At 41.1% G+C, this 25783-nt stretch overlaps 1 protein-coding gene across 2 annotated transcripts in view; it reads right to left on the reverse strand.

Annotated features, from left to right (window-relative positions):
* ARHGEF25 (Rho guanine nucleotide exchange factor 25) overlaps positions 1–25783 on the reverse strand; it is a 922723-nt gene that overhangs the window by 84482 nt on the left and 812458 nt on the right. For both annotated transcript variants that reach the window (XM_086966568.1, XM_086966567.1), the window contains 4 exons: positions 24092–24169; positions 23578–23769; positions 14095–14275; positions 13495–13721 (listed from right to left, as the gene is read on the reverse strand). In XM_086966568.1, the coding sequence (XP_086822694.1) occupies positions 13495–13721; positions 14095–14275; positions 23578–23769; positions 24092–24169 (678 nt within the window). The remainder of the gene's footprint in view (positions 1–13494; positions 13722–14094; positions 14276–23577; positions 23770–24091; positions 24170–25783) is intronic.

Consider the following 25783-nt stretch of genomic DNA (forward strand, 5'->3'; position numbering starts at 1 on the left):
GGAAGCAACTAAACCGGCTTCCGTAGCCACAAAAAAGCGTGCAGAAAAATACATAGACGGGGAAACCATGCTGGCAGTAAAAATGACCGTAAAAGGCGACTGTGCAGCACTACCCGTGAACTATCCACTCAATTATGCATACGTAATCGATGCAAACTCCGTTCCTTTTGCTCGAATCCCTGGAGTGGGGGACAGAGTAATTCCAAACAGGAGCAGGAGGGGCTTCCTCTTACTGGAAGCACACATGGGGTTGGGTCTGAGACACCAAACAATTAAGGATTCTCTGAAAGAATTACAATCAGAGTACTGGTGGCCAGGAATGAGCATAGATATTCAATGTTTTGCTCAAAATTGTGAAAACTGCAACAGAGATCGCAGTAATGAACAGGCCAGTGTAGTTTCAGGATCCCTGCTAGACAGCATAAGGCGGTCTATCTGCGCAATCAAAGAAGAGAAGCGCGTCCCATTGTACACAGTTAAGGCTAAACACACTTAAAAATGTGGCCTCCAGCGCTCGGCTGACGCTAGAACGGTTATAAAAGATCTGCGAGTCCATATCGGCATATACGCAATTACCACGTTCCATTCTGATCAGGGTCCTGCTTTCAGCTCTCGAGCTTATAAGGAGGCCATGGCCAGCATGGGAATTGGGTTGCGGTATTCTTGTCCGTCGCACCCCGAAGGGAATAGTGTGGTAGAAAGAAAAAACCGGGACATAAAGCGATCTATAACAGCGAAGGTATTAGGTTCAGGCGCTGGGTGGGTCAAACATTTAATAAGTGTCCAGACTAGTCTTAATAACTTGCCAAGAAATTCTCTGAAAGGTTTCAGCCCATACGAACTATTGTTCGGAATTAGAGTGAACATTCAGGACCTCGATAGTCAGATGTCAGTGGTACAAGAAAAAACAACGCACTTTGATGTAAAGGATCGTTTGGCTGTTTTACAGGAACTGAATGAAACAAGAAAATCCTTAAGCAACATAAAGTTAAAGCAACAGCCATCTACCACTGACGAGGCACCACAAGCAACAGCCCCAGCAAGGCCTGTCTGGATTCCAAAGATTGGGGATCAAGTCAGAGAAAAGATCGCGGTGAAGAAGGAATTTGGGCCTTCTTACAGAAAAGCAGTACCTGTCTTGGCAGTCACCGGAACAAGATCAGTAGTACTACCGCTCCTTGCTGGTCAAAAGGAGAACAGAGTCGTGTCTATCGACCTGGTAAAACCAAAAGCATGTGGCCTATAATCAACAGTAGGCCCAGTGGACTCCCAAGAAACAACAGAATACCCAAACTTGCAACAATCCAAGAGGTTCAAACTGAAATACTAATCACATTCGATCAGCCTGCAGTGCACAGAGAAGGACTATGCAATAATGCCATGGAACTCGTGCCTCTTGAGACACAGATTGAAACAGTTCGTCAAGAAACACCAGTCTACAATAATGTGGCATCAGAAAATGCTACCGAAAGACAGATTGAAAGAAGAATCCCATCAATTGACAGAACTGCCTCTGGTTATTTCATCAACTTCGACAACTTCTCTGAAGATCAAAACGGCCCCGAAGTGATGCCAGAAACAAAAAAGACTTTTAAAGAAAAAAGCAACGGAACTCTTTCATCAACTAAAGGAAATCTACCTTATTTCACCTTGGTTAGAGTTCTGGTTCGGTCTACGTGTATTTTTCCTCCTGCTTTGGCTCATCATGGTACTTTGTTTGGGAAAATTCATTGAGGGAAAATATAGTACAATGGACACAGCAAGTCAGAACATCAACCTAGTCCTCAAACCACACAGATCAACCCATGTGAAGAAAAGAGAACTGTCAACAGTAAATGTCACAGCAATTCCAATACCTGGTGGGGTAGTATGGGAGAAAACTGACTATGAGATCTATGGTCCGGTCGAAATCCTGAAGTATCCTCATCAACTGAAGGTTTCCTTAAGTGACTTTGTAAAACCTAGTACATTCTCTGATGATTGGGACTTTAACAGTATTAATGACATGATGTCTGATTTAGTAATGTCAGCTAGATTCACATATCATGATTATTTACAAGGTTCATCTAGTTACGAGCAGACATTTTGCTACACACATTATGGTGATCACTATTTACATAAATCTGCACAGCCTAGAAATGTTTTTATGTATAATCAATGGGAACATTGTGCTACACCACCTAAAAGCAGTTCTAAAGCATTTTTTGAGAAATTCAAATACTTCTCAGGGTTTAACACTAGTGATGCAGAAACATTTTATTACAAACTGTTAGATAAAACAGGAATGAAAACAATGCTGACACATTCTAAATTGATATATGCAGAAGCATTTTATGAAAAAATGATGACATTTGGTTTTGATTATTGGAAAAATAACATTGAAACGAAAACCATTTGGGGTACAAAAGATTGGCAGGTACAGGGCCTTGAAGCACTATTTAGAACCTGCATGATACCAGAACAAATGATGTTTTTAAATGACACAATACACCAAACATCCTGTCTTGGCCTAGCTAAGATCAAAGACCTTAAAAAACCGTCTATACCAAAGCCAATACCTGAAAATGCAACTGCAGATATTGAGTTAGACGTATCACAAATTTTACATTTTAACAGAACACATCCTGATTGGGAAAAGTGGTTAATCTGGCCTACGGACACAAACAGCTGTCAAGATAGATTCCTGAATAAAACACAGGGGTTAAAAATGACCAGACTAGACCCTAGATACTCCCAGAGACAACATCCAGGGATAATAACAACATACAGTGTAGGGAAACTCTGCCTTGAATGGCTAACATCATCCACACTGGCTGAAATTAAGCAACACTTGTCTTTACTAAAAGATGGTGCTGATTTGCGCGATTTCATTCTTGGACCACGCAAACAGCGTCAAAAGCGTTTCATAGCGACCAGTATCTATGCTGCGTACAACAAGGCTTGGAAAGTCAAACAAATTGAAACAGCTGAAAAAATACGAGAAATTGATCGTATTAATTTGGAAAAACTCACTTTCTGTAGTAGACAATGGGTTAATGACTCTGTCTTCCAGAATATATTCGTTGGACAATATTGTATCCTCTGCCTTTGATGTGATAGACAGAGACTTGCTAATGTTACAACATGGCCAATCTCAATTACGTTCTATTATACAATTGGGCTGGACGCTGCAAAATCTTCGTTCAGGCTATGTGCCTTGGCGTTTAATCAACACAACGTCATTATTTTCCATTTTTAACCTAACTGATAAACAAATCAGTTTGGCACAGAAAGGAGCAGACTATACAATCCTGAGCATCGAAAAACTTGAGAGATTACCATTGACAATGTCACAGAGTCCTGTCATTGAATGGATAATACACGGAATTATCACTATTCCGATAACAACTTTCCGATTTAAAAAGTGCCTTGAGTACATACCTACTGGCCAGTATGAACAATTGGGTAAAGGATATGTAAAATCTGAATGGAAATTACCATACACACATTCTTGCTATAGTGACAGCGACAAAAATGTATTTCTTAGTGGTGACAACTGTAAACATTCACTGAGCGGTACACTTTTGTGTCAGGGTATTAATTTACACGGAGCATGTGATGGAAATTCAAACAACCTTTCATGCCACCAGCTTGTCGCACCTGCAACTCAGATAGAGCCCTTCTTTATGCAACTCGCAAACGGGAGTTACATTCTTAGAACGGATCACAGATGTTGTGGCCTTGTGCCAGGGAAAAGTTATCTAGTAAGCGTAACATCCATGGTCAAATGCTGTATGCAGGCATTGTTTCCGAGTGGGCCTGCAGACACAGTGACTCCCATCTGGCCTCGTCTGAATCTCTATTCTATACAAATTGATACTTTAAGCAAAATGAAGTCTGTGCTTTTACAGACAACAGTGCCCATAACGTCATCAAAAGAGACGTATGATCTTCTAGTTGCAAGGACAGCTACTGAAGTTCATGAACTTTTATCAACAAATTGCCCCGTGCATTTCGTAGAAATGCTTAGCCAACTCCTTAACATGTCTAGTGCCACAGGCATCCCAGGCATATTTAAGATGATTTTTACGGGACTGCTAACACCTTTTCAAGCAATTTTGGGAATCGTTCCTAATTTTGTACACTCTGTTTTTGGCGGCATACCCTTATTTTTGGGACTTGTAGCAGGGATTTTATTTTTGACCGTCCTGCTTCGTTATGGCAAGCCAAAGCTCAGACATAGCTCCCATGGGAATGGAAGAGACAATCCTAGCAATGCGCTACCGGGACAGGATAACTAACGTCCTTGGATTGGCCAGGCTGAGAGATCTAAATATGACCTGGTTCCTTTCATTCAGACCTATATGGCAGAACTGTATCCTACCGGTACTTCGATGTATGCTATGCGGAGATGAGTGCGTGTTGGACATCTGTCTTTCACTTCCATCAGCAGTACCAATGGACGTCGATACTTTGCTCAGTCCAATAACGGCTCACGCATTGTGTTGTCCCCAGCGGCTACCAATCCTGATGACGGCATTCGTTGAGACTCCTGTGCTACGACTAGGTGGTAACAGTGGAGCGAGTGACAAAAGCAACATCACCCAGGTACGACCTTCTGTGAGCATTGCTGATCCCGACTATGATGACAGCAATCATTCTCACACCTGCCAAGTTACAGCACTATCGAATTTGGTTGAACTGTCACCTGAATTTGTAGACCAATTCTTTGAGAGCCTGTCTGATACGATGTTCTCACCCGAACAGAAACAATAACTTTGGAGAAACATTCCGACACACAGCATTCCCATGAACTCTGAATTCGGCCTTCAGTTTTGATCAACAAAAACTGCTAAAAGCGTTGGAACTCTATTTCCCCGTTCAAGCAATTAATTCTTTTGAATTGAACATTTTTAATATTGACCTTTTTTTTGGCACGAACAATTCTTTGCTTAAGGTAAAAACTATTCTTAGAGAACAGAAGCTTCAAACTTCTATTTCTAAACACATCTAGAGACATAACAACCTTACATCAGCCTCTAGCACATGTTATTGCAATGCATTTATATGTGATGATTTCTCTCGCCCTTCTTCTGTTTCAGAGATATTTCATGTGTAATTCTTTTTGCATAATCGTTCATTGATTTCATATGCAATAATTTTTGAATGATTTCTATGCTTCAAAAACGTACAGTACCTAAATTTCACGTATTACAATATACGCCTATTTCGAATGCATTTATGTATTTTGGGGTGGGCAATGTTACACATGCATCCTATTGCTCTAGTTTTAGTAATTTGATGGACATGAACCCGTGGAGTGGGTGTTGCGTGTTTATCTAGGTCCCTGATCGATACTGTGACCTTATGCCCCTATTCGGCTATAAATCCATTTATTCCCTATATTGGCATAACCGTTCAAGTGCGATATTCAGAAAGTCATCTCTGGCCTCACACGAACAGAGCCACATTCCAGAATAGTTCTCTGCCACTTCCTTTGCAACCAATTAGTGCAATGACAGAGCAGAAGTCACTATCTGATATTCCTAGATTAACACTCCGAGTTCTTCAACAAGATAAAAACTCAGCAAACCTGGAAATCCCCGCTTGCTGTGTTTTGATTAGTAATGGAACTCTAATGAGCAACTGATAGCTATCACTTCCTAGTGACATCTTTAATTGACGTCTTATGTCCAGCAAACTTGCGTCAAACAAGGCACCTGTCAGGTATAAATATTACCAACGTTGCCTTAAGCAATTGCTGGTGTCCCATTGCTGTTGTATGCTGTATGCAGTACGCTGATGCTGCTGCTGCCCCGCTGCTGGTGGTGAAGCTACTGATACCATTATCGCTGCTAAAGCGCGAACGATGGTGTGGTGAGCTTAGGAGCTGAACAGCCGTCCCTCTGCGAAGAGCCCAGCAGATGCCAAGCTGCCCGCGGACGCTGTCCCCCCTCCTCCTCCTCGACGCGCTGAAGAGAGACGCTGCCTTTCTCCTGCAGAGAAATCCAGCTCCAGCGTTTCTGGTGTACCCTTGCGGGTGACTGGAATACCGAGACCCCCTGAAGGAGATACCAGACCTCCATCATTCTATTCAGAGGTATGGTGTTGACTAAATCCTTAGTGAGAATTCTTGAAGCAAACCTTGGCAAAACCAACTTAACTTAAAGCTACTTACTTACTCCCCTTCCACGTGTTAGGCTTAGGTCAGGCACACTGGGGTAGGCGTAGTTAGAAGCACCAGTTGAGTATTTTAGCCTAATGTATATATGACTGTATATATGTTTTATTACTTTTAAACCATTGTATGGCTAAGAAACCATATCAATGCTTTTACAGTATTATCTTGCAATACTTATCTTACTGTACGTACTTTTTATAATAACAAGTCTTGCAATTGTGGCAATACATTTCTCTTGTACGAGAAGAAAGACTGTTCAATAAATGTTAACCCTTTATTGACAAACGCCCATCTCTCTATTCTCTACATATTGTGAAAGTAATGTGCACTAATCTGACTGAGTGAAATACCTGTCTATTGTTTCACACGACCCTAGAGATTGACTCTTAATCTGAGGAGCAAAGTTGTCATGTTGCACGGTTGTTGGAAAGCTGAATCGCTTCTTGTCTGTGCCAGGGAAGCTGATCACTTCCTATGCAGAGAAAAAAGTTTCCAGTGACCTCTGAGCTAGTTGGTAAAAAACCCAATTAAGTTTAGCATAGTCAGTGGCGGCCTGGAAGATCCGCACTTCTACGTCGATACTACTGTTTATGTTATTCCAATGCGCAGGGCCTAGTGGGAAACTAGGAACTACACTACAGTACGTCATGTGGGCCAGTGTGCTGTGGTTCATTCAAATTACATGGTCTTCATAATGGTCTGGAAAAGGCAACCCAGTCCTTCATCACCAACAGATTAGATTATGGAAACATCCTGTACGCATGGATAACCTACCAGCTCACAAGAAGACTGCAGACCACCCAAAACACAGCAGCCACAATAGTTTTCAACCTCCCATGCTGAACTCACACCACACCTCAGAGAACTTCACTGGCTCTTGAAAGACAAGCGCATACACTTCAAACTCTTCACCCACACCTACAAGGCACTCCACAGCACATAGCCCTGCCTACCTGAACAGCTGCATTCACTTCCACCAACTTACCAGACACCTCTGCTCTGCCGGACTCTCTATAGCACACAACCTACTCAAATACACAAAGGCAGAGCAGAGGGCAGCGCCTTCTTGTACCAGGTCCCTTAATCCTGAAAGGACCTCCCAAAACAGACCAGAGCCTCCTCCTTACTAACTTTCGCAAGAAGCTGAAGACCCTTCATTGAGCCATTGGTGATTGTTTTGCGAAACAACAATTCAGTTATACCTTTTGGTTTTGGTGGCTCGAAGTTACAACTATTTGCAGGTGATAATATTTTATATTTGCCAGCATCTCAAGCAAATATTCGGAGGTTGCTGGATATGTTTAGCGAGTTTACTTCTAAAGTTGGGTATAAGGTCAATAGTAGCAGATTTCCTTTCCACCTCAAATTTTAACCAGTCAATGTAGTAGTTTTACAAAAACGGCAGTATAAGTCGCCAATACGTTGTTATGGAGAATTATATATCAGTGAGATATGGTTAATCTGTATTACACTTTCCATAGAACCTATTAAGAACAACAGCCCATAGCAGCCGGTCTAGAGTAGATATTGTTGGCTATTTTAGCTCGTTTTATATATTTTTATATATTTTGGATTGAGAGTTTTTAGGCTATTCTTTATGCCTTGGATGTCAGGCTCATTATGCACTAGACAATACAAAATGGCTGCCATATAAAAACGGATTATACACAGGATAGGGGGTTGAACTTGTTTTTCCTTATTAATGCAATGACTACGGCACAGTATGAATGGATGCCCTTTGAGTTATCTAAATTTATATCTATATTTATCCAGCACAGGTTGGGTTACCTGCTCCAGACAATAGATATGGGCATCATGGCAGGAGGCACTATAAGATGGACGCCAGTTTTTCTTCCGTTCGACGACAGCCTAATTAGTGAAGTTGGTGTGTCTTTTCATTGAACTGCGTCATAAATAGACACAGCATGTTATCGCGGGCTGTTGAAGCTTTTCGAACTGAGCAAGGGTGTTGTGATTCAGATGGTCAAAATACAGGCTGTAAATATATTATGTGGCATAGGGCTGTCTTTGTAAATATGCCACTATGGTGTGCTTTAAATCTTGCATGTTATTTACGAAAATTGATTGAGACATCTACTTCGCTGCCCTTTTATTAGGATATACGTATGAATATTGGCATTGGATACGTATGTAAACATCTATACATAATATATAGGTATTTGGTGACACTCATTTAGATTTTCATGTTCTGTTTTACAGAGCTTTGCCTCTATTTTAATGCAAGTAACCAGTCAATTGAAAGTATTGGATACATATTGGATTGTAGTCAAATGAGAGCAATCCACATATTTCTGACATTGTGGCCACATAAGTTGAGACTTACAAGTGACCCATAATATGTTACCATATAGATGGATCAAAATATGATCCTTATAGTCTTTTGTTTTACCCTGCAGGAACACCCAGACTCATATTTATAATCCAACCCTGGTTATCAAGAAACCTTATGGGTGGATACTTGATTTTATCAGTCTTGGTTTTATCGTTCCATATTTCCAAGTAAGTTACTTGGTAATATCTTGTTGATGATAGTAAGAATTTAAGGTGAAATCATATGGAGTCAATATAAAACATTTTTTTATAAGTCTTATATATTTTATAAAGATTCTAACCCACTTATCATTGATTTATTCGGTAGAATTTGTATAACTTCCCTGGATAGAACGTTGAGCCTTAGGCAAAAGAGGGATAAACTATATCTCTAACTTCTGTTTTGATCCTAAACGGGTAGGTCGTTAAGCACGGATATTATATGTTCATATTATTGGTGTCTGTCTTTAAGGGATAACCTTTAGGCAGCTCTTATACTTTTCCTGCCACATATGATAGACTCTTTACAAATTGGCAGCATTGGCCCCAGGGGTTCTTCTTCTGACTTTCCAAAAATTAAAAACGTGAGGGGTTTTTAAGCAGTTTTTTAATGTTTCATTAAAATGTGTACAAAATTAACATTTGGTTGTGTTGAAATGCAATATGTTGATATGTAATGTTTTAACAAGTAAAGCCTTTTATATACTAAATCATCCATTCCTATGTTTTGTAGTGATGATTTTTTAATGTTTTATGATTGTCCTGAAGAAGGTGATGAATATTTGATCTTTCACCGAAACGCAGTGTCAACAGTTTTCTACAGTTTCTGATACAGACAGTTCTGAAGGAGTTTTTTTAAAAATAGCTTTTAACATATATGTGACAATGATTATTGAGGTCTTTATTTGCTCTGTTGTATATGATTATGTGCAAAAGGAGTCCTGGAAGTGATTTTTATCATCTGCACTAGCACTTTAGACAATTAATTTTTCATATGTATTCTGTGTTTGTATATAACAATGATCATAAACAGTTGCTGGAAAATAGAACATTCATATTTGCATTTACATACTTACATATCTATGTGATTATTGGCTTTTTTCACTAAGATCATTTTATTTAATGTATTATTATATAATATATACTTTTTTTTTGAGAACCCAATTCTCCATAACAACGCAATGGCTTCTTATACTGCTGATTTGTAAAACTACTACCTTGACCGGATAAAATTTGAAGTGGAAAGGGAATCTGTTACTGTTGTTTACACACACCCCGTCCCCTTTATTTGAATTAAGGTAACTCCTGTGTGTGTTTGTGGATATCAGATCAATCACATGAAATCAGAGATACTCCTATTCAACGCTACAAGGGAGGATCTTCCCCTTCTAATCAGGGATCAGTCTTATTAAGCACATTCTACTAGATATCTAGGTGCCTGTGTAGCCTCTAATAACTCAAACATTTTCAAGTTAAACTATTGAGCAATGCTAATTAAGGTAAAAAAAATTATTAGAAATGCCATATTTTACCTCTGCCGATAATAGGACGAGTCTCAATAATTAAAATGACGACCCAACCCTTATTTTTATTTTTATTCAGTAATGTTTTGATTAAGTTAAACAAGTTACTTTAATGAGAGTGATTGTTTAATCAGGAAGTTTTTAATGGAAGAATCACCGTCCTCGAAATCAGCTTACGTGAAGATTAGGGTGCATTGGCATTCCCGGACTTCCATTTATATTATCGAGCTGTCCTCAAGATTTTGTTTCTCATCACTGGAATAACCCACTGTCTTCCAATGATTTTATTTAAGAGTAATGTTAAAAGGGTCAGAGCTTCAACATTTATTTTTTATAAAACATGGAAATGCCAAAAAAACAAATAATACTAAACATTAAAAGAAATTATATTGAGAAATAATTAAATTGGTTTAAAGTATAAAATTTTGGATCATCACCCTTTCTTCACATTGCAGGATTGTAAAGGTTTAGGGTTCCATATGTCGGGCCATTTAATGGAGTTATGGAAAGGGCAGGGATTTAATACATTAGCGGATTTTAGAACAAATAATAGCTGGAAGACTTGGAAGTAGTTAGCCCTGCAAGAGAATGAGAGCAGGCCCATATTGTGGGTTAGTAATGCACAAACTTCAAGTTTTTTGAGGCATTATGTTAACAACCCAAGGGTATTTCCCTTTCCAATTATTGAAATTACTTTAAAAAATCAATTGGCAGAATTATGTAATTAGTATAGGGTGCTGCATCCGAGTCTACAGGAGCAAATAATTCCAGAGATCCTCTGTAAAATATTTTCTGCAGCTGGGTGTGTTGTTTCCTCTAAACAATGAGCAAATATCTCCTCTTTTGGCCATGAAGTTTAGAGCAGAACATTTTAAAAGAATGGAGCTTTTTGCTAGATGTATTTAGTATTACACACCTCAATTTTTACATAAATGCTTTCATAAGGTCCCTAATCAATATTTTAGATGTAATTCATTGGCACAAGGAGATTGTATGCATATTTTTATGCTTGGACTGTTCTAGAAATATTTGGGGGCCAAATAACTGGTTTTATGAGCCAGCAGAGTTGGACAAGAGTTGCACTAGACCCATTAACCGTTTTATTTGGTCTTTCAGGCAATAATGGGTCACCAATGAAGTGTGAATACAAAACTTATAGTTTACCTTGTCTCAATTGCATGATCGTTCATTTTACAACTTTTGAAATTGGCAAGGTGCCCTTTGTTTAAGCAATGGCTAGGGTGTGGCAATTTGAATGTATATAAAAGGAATAATCAATTGAGAAGATTCGAACAGCAATGGCATCTTTTTCCTGAAGAATGAGAGGTTGAACGATTGCTGTATATAAGTAGTTTATATAAGTAGTTTATACAAGCACTAGCTTTTTACATTTTTTTAAAATATTTTATTTTCTCGGTCAGTCAAAGAGTACAGTGTTCACTTTATAGATATACATAATTCTAAATTTCTGTACATGACACGGTCACCATGTTAACATGTGCATGTTTGGTTACCTTCATTGTCCGTCAGTTTACATTATTATTATTATGTTTCTTATATAGCGCCTGAATCGACCCCCGAAGGGGTATCTCCGCGCTTGCCTTGGGAACCCGTCCTGGCTTTTCCCTGTGAGATAGCCCCAACAGGGCATCCCCAAGGTGAAAGCCAGGCATCCCGCCGCGGGGGGGCATTGTGGAGATTAAGCAAGCTTAATGCCCAGAGTTGCAGAGTGTGAACCCATGATTAGGTCAGGCACCGAAGTGAGAATTATCGAGTCCATGGACATTTGAGCTCAAGACCCTGCCGCGTCGGGAATTGAACCCTGGTCCCGGGTCTGACCTCTGCTTCAGGGTCTGCCTGCTCTAACCAGTGAGCCACACTTCTCCACATAGCCACATCATAAAACAAAAAGAGAAGATTGACTTAATGCATCATGAAATAGGTAAAAGGTAGAAACAGATTTTGACATTCAATACACAGAATCTACATAGTCTTCAGTCATCGGAAAATAATCGGGTGCAACAGCCTGTATTGTACGATAAATATGCACTCACTAATGTACACAATCAGTCCTCTGCTTGCGTGGAACTGAGGTATTGCATCAGCAGATACCAAAAATCTTGTGGGCGAGAGGCCTGTGGTAGTTCCTGCCTATATGTTTCCAACTGTGCTTTACAATACGTCATATCTATAATCCAATCTTTATATTTCGGTAGATGCTTGCTGCCCTATCTCATTGCTATTCGTCTCTTAGCCAGCAGCAGCGCCACCGTCAGGAATTTACATCTGCGTAACAGTTTGATCTTATAAATAACCAAAAGGCATAGCAAGGGTGCATTGGGGATAGGCTCAGACAGTATATGAGTGAGTGTGTTTGTTACTTCCAGACAGTAAGCATGGAGTTTTGGGCACAACCAGGCCATGTGTAAAAAGTCTGCATTGGGGCGCTACACCTGTGGCACCAGTCATCAGCTCTTAATCTGTATTTATGCAGCTGCACAAGCACTAGCTTTAGTTTGTAACTTTACACATTTTGTTATTATGAAGCAATACTTGAGACTACTTTTTTTTTTTCCCCGGGTCTGATGATTATGCCTGTACTGCTCCACGGACCTTTGGGTTTGGTTCTTCTCAGTAATCCAATAGGTGGTAAAACACCGGTATGAAGTCACCTAGCTAGTCCAAAAACTGTTGGTAACTTCTTCCGCCATTAAGATACCGATGCCTTGTAGCGAGAGACATGATCCTAGGGTTCAGGAGTTTATGCTCATGCAGACAAGTAAAGGTGGTCAGAGTTTTTTTCCACATTTGAGGGGTAAGGCAAATGAGGACAAAAGACAAAAAAAAAATACTTGCTACTACTAAGGCTCTCTAGGAGAAAGGTGATGGTTATTGTACTTTATGTTTTACATGGCTGCACTTTCATGATTGTTTTGCATTCTGGGAAATGTTGGCAGTGTACAATCAGGATTCATTTAATACGTTTCTCTATGTATAATATTGAGATTAGTTTGTCTTTGGTGTCTCGGGGCAAGTTGATAGTCAGTGCACTTTAATATTTTGTGTTTTGGCACTATATATGAATGCTCAATTCTCTGAGAACTGTTAGAGAGAACATTGTGATGCTCAGCCATACCCATGTTTACATTTGTATCAGTACTGTGCTTTAAGTCTATTTTTTTGATATTCAATTAATTGTACTTTTTTAAAATTATTCGCGAGTTGTGATCTTTGCTTTTTTCATATGTATAAGAGGTAATAGTGAAGTTAAAAATAATGTACATAAAGCTGAAGACCTGGTTTTTGAGTAAGCTCTCCAGAGATGACCTCACACACATGCTACAAAGCACAAGGGTACACTCACGGGCGATTAGCATGCTATAAAAACACTGATAACATAACTTATGATAACATAAATTACACCACTTTCCTATAAAGCTCCTGAAAGAACATGCATGGATTTGAAGGAAAGTGTGTTACCTCATTCCCGAGATGGCGGCTATCTTGCCTTTGGTGATTGGGCAGGTACAAAGAAGGGAGTGAAGAGTTGTACGATTTTAAGTTAGGCACCTTGTTGCGGTCCATGGATGCGGAAGAGTGGGGTCTCATACCAGAGCCAATGGACACTACAGCACGGCTGTCAGTGGCCCGTCCTAGGCTGTTTGATTTGCTCTCCCGGCGCTGATACTCAATTGGAGACTGCAGTGCTTGCAAGGGAAATATGCCAATTACTTCACTTAATAAACAGAACATGGACACCATTTTTGCTCGTAAATTCTCATCACTCATTACTTCTAATGTCCCGAGAATATCAGCCCTCTTACTAGACCGAACAAATTCTTAAAGAGAATTATGTTGAAATACATCAGCATTTAGATAACACAATAACTTGCCATTTATTTCTAGTCTAGAAAGTTCCATCCACCACAACTCCATTGCAAACCCATCAAGGTTGCCTCTGGAAGTTGATTTTTATGGGAATTGGTCCACAGTCTACCTCTAAAGTCACAGAGATAAATATTGCATACATATTCCCCACACGTCCTTCAGTTCACACAGCCATCTTCTTCAAACACTTACCATTGAGAAAGTTCCGCTGTGCATCCAGGATCTGGTTTATGTCAGAAATCCAGGCCTGCCGGATCTCAGGGGAGCTTGCTTGCAGCACGTAGCGGACAATGTTACGGTCTGAGCCCCGTGACGTCAGTGCAAATTTAGAGGGGTCACTGTCGACACACTCTTCCAACCCCAAGCTGCTCACCTACCGTATAAAAAAGAGAGATAAGTCACATATGTATAATATTAGCACCTCAAACTTGGGGGAAATCGTTTATGCACTTGTACTGAAAGGAATTAACTTCATTCATTAGTCTTCAACTTCTTGGAAAAAACATTGTGGCCCAACTCCAGGCTCTCCTCAAGAATCCTGGGCTCACTTACAGTGCCTAATTTGAGCTTGTGGGTGCAGGTGGGGCTCACTGGCACTCGTATTTGGGGACCAGAACTTATTTTTCATCCTCAGACTATGTCCCAGAATAAGAGAGAGAAAGGTAGAAAAGAGAGAAAGGGAGAGGAAGAGAAAGATGGAAAAATAGTGACAAAGAAAGAAAGCAGGCATTAATAAAGAAGGAATTGTTTCTTACCTGTAACTCCAGTTCTCTTGTAGGAGAATTTCCATTACAATCATAAGCACTGAATAGTACTGCCCACGTGTAGGGACCATGGAGAACTTTTTCACAATAAATCTTCTTAAGTGTAGATGTTCACCTTTCTTCAGGAAGGCCTGCCAAGTCAATTGAGAAAGAAAAAGATTGTGCAGTCTATAGGAATAGGCTACAATGGCCCAATTCTTCATCTTGTTCTTTAAAAAAGTGGCCAGGAGAAATGTATATGTGTATAAGTTGATGATGTTTTAAATAACAGCATAAATCACTTTCACAAAACCTTTTTTGATACAGTATAGAGATGAAGGAGAGCTGGTCAGTGGTGCCCATAGGCTGTCATTATATTAGTTAAAAATAGAGGCTGTGCCTTGAAGAACCCAGGGACGACCAGTATCCCATCATGCACAGCAGGTGACAGTTTCTTCAGTTAATTTTTACGCGATGTATGATAATATTTAGGTCCCATGGTTAACTTTGTCCACTCCATCAGAGTGGAGGGAGGGTTGCTTATGACTATAATGGAAATTTCCCTACATGAGAACTGGAGTTGCAGGTAAGAAACTATTCCTTCACTTGTAGGGGATTTCCATTAAAAGTCAATAGCACTGAATAGAGTAGAAACCCTATCCTGACTAAGAGCGGTGGAGAAGACAGAGGGAGAACCAAGGTAGCCATTTAAGGAAATAGAGTTCTGAGGGAGGCCTGTTCTACTAGAGTGCCTGCTCTAAGATCAGAGTCTAGGCAGTAATGCTCTGTAATTATAAGAAGACATCTCCACATGGCTGCTTTGCTAATATCTGATATGGAGATATTCTTCAATAAAGCAGCAGTAGATGCTTTACCACTAGTGGAATGTGCTTTTGGTTGAGCTGATACCAGCACAATAGGTACAGGAAACAATCCATTGGGAAATGGATTGCTTGGAAGTGGCTAATCCCGTACTGACCTGACCACAGTTGATAAACAATTGGTTCGATCTGCGGATGTAATGTGTCTTATCAAGATAAAACTTCAAGACTCTTCTCATATCTAGAGACAGAAGAGATATTTAACCTGGAGAGGAGAGATACTGAAAGAATGATGGCAATGATATGGCTTGATTAACATGGAAATTAGAAATAACTGTTAGGAAGAAAGTTCTCATAACCTCTTTCCAAGAGTGAAAAACTGTTTATGGTTCCAGAGAGCATAATGCTTGGATCTCGCTAACCCTGCGGGCTGATATAATCAGCACAAGGAAAGAGTTTTCCATGACAGAAGGAGTCCTGCATAAGCCGTAAAAGGACTACTTGAGTTCCTAGAATGGCGAAGGATGCCTAATGGTAGGGGAAGCCTTTTTCAACCCTTCCTGAAAAAAGAGGTTGTGAAGGACATTTTCTGTCAGCAGTAAGTGTGGCCAATTTAAACTTTATAGAAGAGAATTGCAAGCCTGAATATGCCAAATGTAGTAAGTACGGCAGAATTACATCTTCCTGGAAAGTTGTAGAGTCCACGTTCGCAGAGGAACCCCAAAATGCAAAATCGCTTCCATTGGAAGACAAATGAAGAACGTGTGGAAAGCTGCTTAGCCGCTTAGAGGATGTCCATGCAGTCTTGTGGCAAATTCAAGTGTCCATACTGCACTAGCTCAGGAGCCAAATTCAAGGAGGAGAGATTGGAGTGGAACATCTGGCCTCTGAACTTTGATAGGAGGTCTGATCTGCATGGCAGCTTGAGATGTGAACTCCCTAACCGATGAAGAATGTCCATCAACCACCACTGTGGCCTCGTCAAGAGCCAAGATGATCCTAATAGCTATTAGGATAATCTTGGCTCTTGAGTGGAACAGCTTGATGAGGACCAATGGGATCAGGAGAATCAGCGGAAAATGCATACAGAAATTTGTCGGACTAGTCGATTCATAGGGCATTCCCCAGTGTCCCTGGCTGGAAGTGAAGCTTCTGCATTTTTGTTTTCTGCAGTGTCAAACAAATCGATGGCTGGAGTGCCCCACAGTTGGAAGATGCTTTGTACGATATTGTCGTGTAAAATGCATTCGTGGTTTTCTTGCAAAACTATGCTGAGAGATTCTGCCTGAGCATTTTGGGCACCTGGAAGGTACATTGCTGTGATCGTCACGTCTCTGGCTATGGCCATTTCAAGATTGTTTGGGACTTGTGCGACAAGGGTCTGGACCTCGTTCCTCCCTGTTTGTTGATGTAGTACATGGTTGTTTTCTTCATCTGAAGAAGCAGGGAGTGGAATCTGAACGATGGGTGAAATGTCTTCCGCATCAAATGGAGTTGGACATTTGATGGCTTGGGAGGTATGGATCAGAGAGGGTCTGTTTTAGCCTTCTTTCTCCCATAGGCTGGTCATTTGTAAAATAGAGAAGGCATTTTTTTCAGTCAAGATAACTCACATTTCTGTCAGGAAAAAAACTGAAAAAGCCAGGGTGAGATCAAAAACATAGAGTAAAATAGTTGTCAACAGGATTCAGATGAAAATGTGTTGAAAAATAAAAGCCAAAATTGGCCAAGCTCAATGCTCCGAGGTCCTGTCAGCAGGAGCTTGAAAAAAGTTCTGAAGCGACTTCCACCTGCTGAGCATGATGGGATACTGGTGGTCCCTGGGTTCTAAAAGGCACAGCCTATATTTTTAACTCATTTATTGACAGCCTATGCAGCTACACTCTCCTGCTCTCCTTCATCTCTATACTATCAAAAAAGGGTTTGGGAAAAACGATTTATGCTCTTATATAAATAAAAAACCATGAATGTATACACATATACATTTCTTCAGGCCCCTTTTGTAAGTACAAGATGAAGAATTGAGCCATAGTAGCCTATTCCATTAGGCTGCATACTATTTTTCTTTCTTAAGTGACTCTGCAGAAAGATGAACACCTACACTTACGAAGATATATTGTGAAAAAGTGCTCTGGGGTCCCCGCACGTGAACCATCGGAGGAGGGGACTATTCAGTGCTTCTGACTATCAATGGAAATCCCAACGAGAGAAGAGTAAGATAAATGGGCGCGGAATGTATGGCGGTGGATAAATGAGGCATGAAGTGGAATCAAGAACAGACAGACTTGGTATTCAGCAACACCAATGTTTGGCAGTGGCGCCAGCGGATTGTTAAGAAGAACTTTGGGAACAGGGACGTATTACTTTACAACTTAGGCACTGCCTCATTGACTTCCCTGGTTTGCATCCTTCTACTCTGGGAAGTGACATCTTTTGAAGCCTCAGTGGTGCTGGATTAACCAAGGCTAGAGTTAGGAAACGTTCCATAGCCGGTTCTAGGAGACCTGACACTAGTCGCAGTAATTGTCTAGATGCTGACCTGTGTTGAAGTCTCTCAAACATTACTGATGTTGTAAGAGTTCAAGTCGAAATAGCAATATTGAGTTTTGCAGCTGCACCCACCAAGACCTCTTGGAATGTGGAGATATCATCCACTGGTGATATGTGTTGAGGTGGGGAGTCTGAAAGTGTTGGAGAGTATTGTCCAGTAGAAGTGGAAAATGTATCCGTAGTATGATGTCCAGACCATAACCGTTATGAATAGTGATGAAGATGGGAGCGACTGGAAGATAGGGATTAGTGCCTTGGGCTATGACAGTGTCGGCTTGAATGATGGCGTGATCTGGATCGAAATCTGAGCTTCGTTGCGGGAGTGACTAGTGCCGTTGTAGGAGGCACCGGAGATGTTGGAGGAGGTGGTAGCAGAGGAGGAGGTGGAGGAAGAGGAGATGCTAGTAGAGGTGGTAGCAGAGGAGGAGGTGGAGGAGGAGGAGATGGCGCTGGTGGAGGAGAACATGGTTTGGCCCTTGAAGGGGAGTATGTTCTGGAATACTCTAAATCTGGAGATTAATAAATACATCTCCTCTGTTTCCTTGCCTTCTGTAGCCTTGAAGACATTGAAAGAGTTATTGACGTTGACCGGTCTAGACACTTCAAAATTAGCCTGTGACAGTGATCATCAACGGCACCTCAACGTCGGCATGAGCCTTCGCAGAGATCTTAGACGTTGCCTTGGCAGATCTAGATCTTGAAGGTGATTGTTGTAATGGCCTTGTAGCTGATGATCTGATTTCCTAATACTCTTGGCTTCGTCTAAGAAGAATTTCCGCACTCTCCTAACATTGAGTGAATGGTGCGCCCTTCAGCAGGATTCGAGGTGTTAGGAAAGAAAGTAAGTGGAGAGATAGTTGGAGTGGTATGAAACTCTGAGACTACCTTTGGAAGAAAACTGGGCTCAGTCCTCAAAACTACATGTTAGCTCTGAACACAGAGCTCGAATTTCACTTAACCTACAGGCAGAAGGGATGGCTATTAAAAAAGCCACTTTCCAGGTGAGATGTTGCAAAAAGGCTTTATGTATTACGTGAAATGGAGGGCCCATCAATTTAGAAAAGACAATATTGAGTTCCCATGGAGGAAAGGGATTCCTGACTGGGGGAAAACACCTTTTATGCCCTTCAAGAAAGTCTTTTACAATTGAGAGTCTGAAACAAGATGCTTGGGAGGGAGATGTCCTGTAAGCTGTAATAGCTGCCAGGTGTACTCTAAAGGATGAGAATTGTAGCCCTGATTTACCCAAGTGAAGGAGATATGAGATGAGTACATCTTGAAATGAAATTGGGTTGTGACCATGCTGCCAAGTTCAGGGATGAGAGGTTGGGATGGAGTATTCGTCCTCCGAATTTGAACAGGAGATCCTATCAACATGGAAGCCTTTTGTGGGGTATCTTCGAAAGATGTAGAAGGTCTATGAACCACCATTGGCAAGGCCACTCTGGTACTATGAAAATCATTGTGGTGTGAAACCGGTATAGCTTGAGAACCACTGTTGGAATGAGAGGAATTAGTGTAAATGCGTACAGAAATTTCTCTAAACAATTTATCAAAAGGGCATTACCTTGCGAGCCTGGTTGGGAGTGTAGGCATGGCATTTTCTGTTGCTCACATCTGCGAACAGATCTATGTGAGGAAATCCCCACTCCTGAAAGATTTCTTGCAAGACATTGTCCTTGAGAACTCTGTTGTGATTGTCCGCGAAATTGCGACTGAGATCATCTCCCTGCCTGGTTTGAATTCCTGGCAGATGGATGGCTGTTATCATGAGCTTCCGGGCTAGTAGTCATTTCTAGATGATCTGGGTCTCTTGAGAGAGAGGACAAAAGTGAGTTTCTCCCTGCTTGTTGAAGTAATACATGGTTGTCGTGTTGTCGGTTTGGACAAGGATGTAGTTCATCTGAGAGCTGGAAGGAAGAATTTGAGAGTCAGGCGGACTGCTCTCAGTTCCAGCATGTTGACCTCTGTCTGATCACACACCCTGATTCTGAAGGGAACCCAAGTGAGCTCCTCATCACTGGAGTGTGGCATCTGTAATCAGTGTTTGAGTGGGTGGTTCCTGGTGAAATGGAACTCCCACCATGAGATTGTTCTGCTGAGGCCACAATGGGAGAGAGTGTCATGCAGCTTGTGAAATCTGAGTTTGTCCTCCCAGTGGTCGGAAAGCTGGTACCACTGATTCTCCAGACACTGCTGTAGAGGCCTCCTGTACAAACTCACGTTTGGTACAATGAAGATGCAAGAAGCCATGGACCCCAGAAGAGAAGCTATCTGTCTTGCAGAAGAATGATGAGCCTGCAGAAGAATGTGACAATTCAGAGTCAAGGATGAAAGTCTCTCCTTTGAAGGATACACTCTTGCAGACTGTGTCTCGTGCGTGGACCCTAAGTATTGTAGTTTTTGGACTGGATCAACTGTTGATTTGTGAAGGCTGATTTGAAGATCCAGGCGTGAGAGAGTCTGTACACACATGCGAAAATGTTTGAAATCAATAGGAGCTTTTTATCAGTCAGTCCTCAAGGTAAGGATACAGAAATATCTTCTGTCTCCTTAAGAATGCTGCAACCATGGCCATGCACTTTGAGGATGCTCTTGGGGCAAATTTGAACAATAGTAATAGAAAAATATTACCCCTTTGTCTGAAGGCTTAATGACAAGGGAATCGTCTCCTTTAAGATCTTGGAACGCCTTCCAATGCTTGGCTGGAATATTATAATCCCTTTGCTGTTTTTGTCGACTATTCAATGCCTTTAGATCTTGTATAATACCTTCATGGAAAATGTCAATAGCATCATAGGGGGTATGAGGAATGCATTTCAATTTCATTTTAAGCTCACTCCCTCCACTGTTCCTCCTCCATTGAACCAACATCCTCCTCTCACTTTGATTGAAGTTTCACACCAAGATCCATGGCATTGGATATTAAACTTTGATATAGACAGGAGAATCTCCCACCTACCAAGTCACTCAGTCGATATTTTGGCTTCTAACGGGTTGAATTCAGGAAGGGATATTGCATCCAGTCAGCAAACTTCCAGGCCATTTCTTAGCTCAAGGCATCTAAAGAGGAAGTATCAAGCTCTATTTCTTCCTGTAGGGCAGGAAATTATTTCAAGTGACCACACATCTTCTAATGTTGAGATTCCTATAAAGCTTCATGCCTTAAAACCTAATAGCATTGAGAATTGTAGTAACCAATACCCTAGCCATAATGGTATCTCTTGTGTGAGTTTGCCTTCCCACCCAAACCAGTGGATGTCCTTGTGGCAGCAAGTCTACACCACCGTGGTCACAAGGGGGAAAGATTTTGGAAAATCAGGATTGCCCCTATCTAGGGGTGGCTGAAGAATTCCGCTCAGGCGGCAGAGTTCTCAGAGTTTTGTCCACTTTGCGTTCCGTGCGCAGCACGGGGTTCAGCAAACCTGAATGAAGCGACACAGAGTTTTTTCTCTTGCTCGGCATGCCAACTGTAAGTTGGCAAGCACTCGCGAGAGAAAAATCACGCACTAGACCTCATTTCTGTGAGATTTCTCAATGTGGGTGGTGGAGTCAGGCTGCGACCGCTTGCATTGAGAAATCTGCCGCTCACGTTGAGGAAGCTGCGGCTCGAGTAGAATGTCCACTCGGGAAGCAGAAAGCAGCAGCACCCTCTGGAGTGATGCGGAGTGCCATTCGTGCTGATTTAGCAATACGGGACAAACTCCTAGCACTTAAAATCAATGCAAGCAGCGTGACTTAACATACTCCGCCACTGGCCGATCTCCATGGAGCACAGCAGAGTTTTTTAGTCATGTAGCGGCATTCTCACGGGAGTAAAACTCAGCGTACTCCGCACAGGCCTACCTCTATGCTCAACGAGCCAGTCATTCGCAATGACCCAGTAGTAAAGGCGTACAGCCACCATTTGCAACCCTCTCTCATACACTTATTGGGTGCATTTTTGAAGATGATTCAAGGTTATTTACCTGCCCATATGAAGCTGTGCATGAATGCTGACATTCGATTAAAGAACCGCTGAGGGATTTCATATGGGGAAAGGTGAAGAATGCACAATATTTTGGGTAGTAAGATTATTTTATATAATGCCACTCAGCCAAACATGGTCATCTGTGGTTTACCTCAGCACTGTACAACAATGTTTTTTATCACCCATTATGGTGCACTGCACATTTTTTAGCCCTGGGATTTTCGAGTTGTTTACATTTTTGCCACAGTAGAACAGTCACCATGGTTTCATTACACTGGACTAACACCATCAAAGGTACTTCACAGAAGGTTTTGTATTGCAGTTCTTGACCTCCTACTTGTGATTGCATATAGATCTATATGGGACATTGTTCACAAACCTACATTTTTTCCTTATTAAAACGATATGAATTGTATGTTAATAATAAGATTTAACAAAATTGCTTCAGACAGTCAGACACTCACATACGCTTTTAAAAGGAAAGCTTGCCCCATTACCGAGTCACAGAAAAATGTATGAGAATTCACAAATGAAGAAAACATTTAAAAGACTATAAAAGTCGCCAAATATATAGTTGCTTGTAAGATTGTTTTGTTTTTGTACATGTGTTCTACTCTACATTCACATACAAGACCCCTTGGCAAACTGGTTACCAGGGAAAAAATTAAGGTCTAGGAAATATAAATTCCAGATTTTTAGCAGCATGCTTTAAAAACCGCAGCATAGCCACAGAGAATGGTAGTCCAGCAGGAATGAATGGTGATTCATCCTTGAGTATTTGCTAGCAGTGAGAGGAACTTTCCAGTCTACAGATATGTATGTATGGCCTAAACTGATTTATAGGATCTAGGGGAAAGACTAACTGAGATGTGGCCCATGAAGTGGAGAGAAGTCAGGTACAACTGAGGAGGAGGGCTTATAGAATGCAGCACCTCATCACTGGCCATGACCTGTATATCTGTTGTGTCTATGTCAAATAAAAGGAAAAGCTTTAAAAAATAGGATCTAGCCTAAGAAAAGAGGCGCTGAAATGAAAGCATGAAGCAATTTTTAATGTCTGGGTAAACAGTCAACAATTACTCTTTGTTAGGCGGCCTGGCATTTACAACTGCATTATTTGGTTATTGTCAAAAGACTGGCCCTGGAAGTAGAATCTGGGACAGAAAACATTTCCTTCAACCATCAAATGTTGTCATGTTCAACAGGTAATCAATCAATGATCTTCAATATGCTTAACAAACAATCAATGGTCTTTAACAAACTGGAAGTTGAAAGGAAAGTCTTCTCTCCAACTAGCTTACCATAGAGCAAATATGCATAAGATAGCCACGCATTGATAACACATGCCAAATGCAGCTCAGAACTAGGCAAACCTTAGAATACAAAGGATATTTATTTTCTATATTTGCACTGCCAAAGAAGCACTACGAAGGGCATACCAAAAAGAAATAAGAAATTCTTTGCACACATCGCAAGTTATCTGAGAACCATTCTAGATAATTTCCAACATGCAGAGTTCCTGATATCTGCATGTTTTCATGTTATTTTACAGACATTACATGGCAGAGGCATTACGAGGCCATCATGTTACCTTGATGCTATTCTTGAAGATGTACCCAGGCAAGGAAAAGCCTTTCTTCTTATCAATTGGTTCACTGAAGATGATGATCTGCTCAAAAAGGAAGACACGTCGCTCCTTTGGCCGGGTCAAGAAGCTGCCATCCTGCTCTCCGACACTGAATGTATCCTGCTGGAGAAGCTTTCCCTGAGCTGTGATTTTACCCTGAAAGATCATGCAGAAGAAAATTGTGTAATAGTTCAATAAACATGTAGTTAGTGGGTTCATCATCTCGCCATGGGATCTGAGCAGCACCAATATCGTTCTGGCTTCTGACCCTCTGAACAATTTTATAAGCTTTATATTTTACAAACATCCCTTACCAAAAAGCAGTTGAAATTTCAGGGAAACACTGATAACAAGAAGGTGTATCTGAAGCTTTTAAACTTGGGGAATTGCATTTGTTTTAAGAGAACATTTATAAAGATACTTATCTCCAGGATTTGGATATTTGGTGTTCGCCATAATTTTCAGTACCATTGCCTACCTCAAATCCTTGCAGCCGCCCAAGATTCATCATATCATTGCAGCGCTTTGGTACGAAGCACATAACCTCGACAGCTTTCTGCAAAACATAGAAAAACCCAAGGCGCACTTGAAAATATTTGAACAGATTTTGATCCTTCATAGTACAGCATTTGTCCCAAATATTTTATGTTATTACTTGAAAATATACTGGGGCATATATGTTGTCCTTATATCACAATTAGAATTCTGCTTTCAGCCCAATTGTGCCAATATGAAAGTCATACTTAATAAACATTACTGGATTTCTAGAGCTCTTAAGTGGCTACTGAAATTTCAACATTTAAACCCAATGGAAGTCTAATGTCATTGATTGTTTCAGCATTCAGTTCTCATGAAAATTCCATATGCTTGCAGATAATGAGCTGTGTATGGTCATGAAAGCCATGGCTTAGTAAGAAGCCAGCATCCCAGCCAGTCTTCAACTCCAACAGTAATCATTGCTAATCCACATAAGGAATATGTTACTCTGTAAGCATCTGTTTCTGGTGCATAGTGCTGTAGATTCATATGCTCTGCGTAATCTTGCCATCTAGTGTTGGGCTCAGACAGCTGCAATGTATTTTTCTTCTTAGTAGCCTGTAGAGATACAAGGTATAGTGATTCCTCCCTTAGTTGGCAATGCACATGGGCACCTTCTCCTTTGTTAGGTTGTTCTACTCACAGCGGGTGAGCGTAGAGATATAGCAGTGGATAGGAAAGTTGGGAGGCCATGCAAGAAGCTATATACAAAGAATCTAAGTATGTAAGTAAAGAAGTGTACACCTGCAACAACCAGTGGCTTAAAGCGAGGCAGGTGGGCGAATGTGAATCGACAGCAATACACGATACGAAAAGATGCTTTTACACTGTAAAAATCAGATTCTGTTTGCAGAATATGCTGCTCTACTTAAACTGTAAAGCAGCAGTCCCCTGAACGATGGTACTGTGTCTTGCAACACTATTATTTCTTTAAAAAACTCTAAAAGGGGTTTTTAGCATGCCCATTACTTACCATTGGTGGTCTTAGCTGCTCCTCAAAGGTGAATTTACTTTTCCTTGGAAGAGCTTCCTGTTACTTCGGCAGCGGCTTTTGCCCGTCTGCAAGCAAATAAACAGATGCTTCTGGTGAGCATCTCACTTCCCCTGTGGGAGAATACGCTGCTCTAAATCTTTGGAGGTGGCATTTGAGAGTGTTTTCAGCGCTGAATGTGTCTTGGGTGTCAAGGCTCTCTTCGACAAGGAGGTTGATTTCGGCACCATTGTGAGGTTTGTTGCTGATGATGTCTTAGGTGTTGGCTTCAGTGTCAGTGTGGACTGTGGTACCGGTGTTGACTGCAGTGCTGGAGTTGTGGTGCCTGGCAGCTCCAAAGGAACCTGAGGCTTCTGTAGGATCTTTGTGGCCAGAGAAGGAAGCATTGTTGGCTCAAAAGACATTTCTCAGTGCCAACCATGGCCTTAAGGAAGCGGTGACCTGACAGGTTGTTGTTAAGAGTCTAGGGTCGACGCCCAACCCTGTACAGATAGTCAATGTGCAGCCGTGGGTTGCGTGTGGGTGACAAGAAGTCTATCAAGATTTTTAAGCCTCAGGGTCTTGCAGTTGTTCTCCCATGGACTTGGAGTGTGAGCTTGCCACTGGACTGGGACAGCTGGGCCACGGAGGCATCAGGTTCTT

The sequence above is a fragment of the Lissotriton vulgaris genome, chromosome 1_1 (assembly GCF_964263255.1).
Source record: "Lissotriton vulgaris chromosome 1_1, aLisVul1.2, whole genome shotgun sequence".
NCBI lineage: Eukaryota > Metazoa > Chordata > Amphibia > Caudata > Salamandridae > Lissotriton > Lissotriton vulgaris.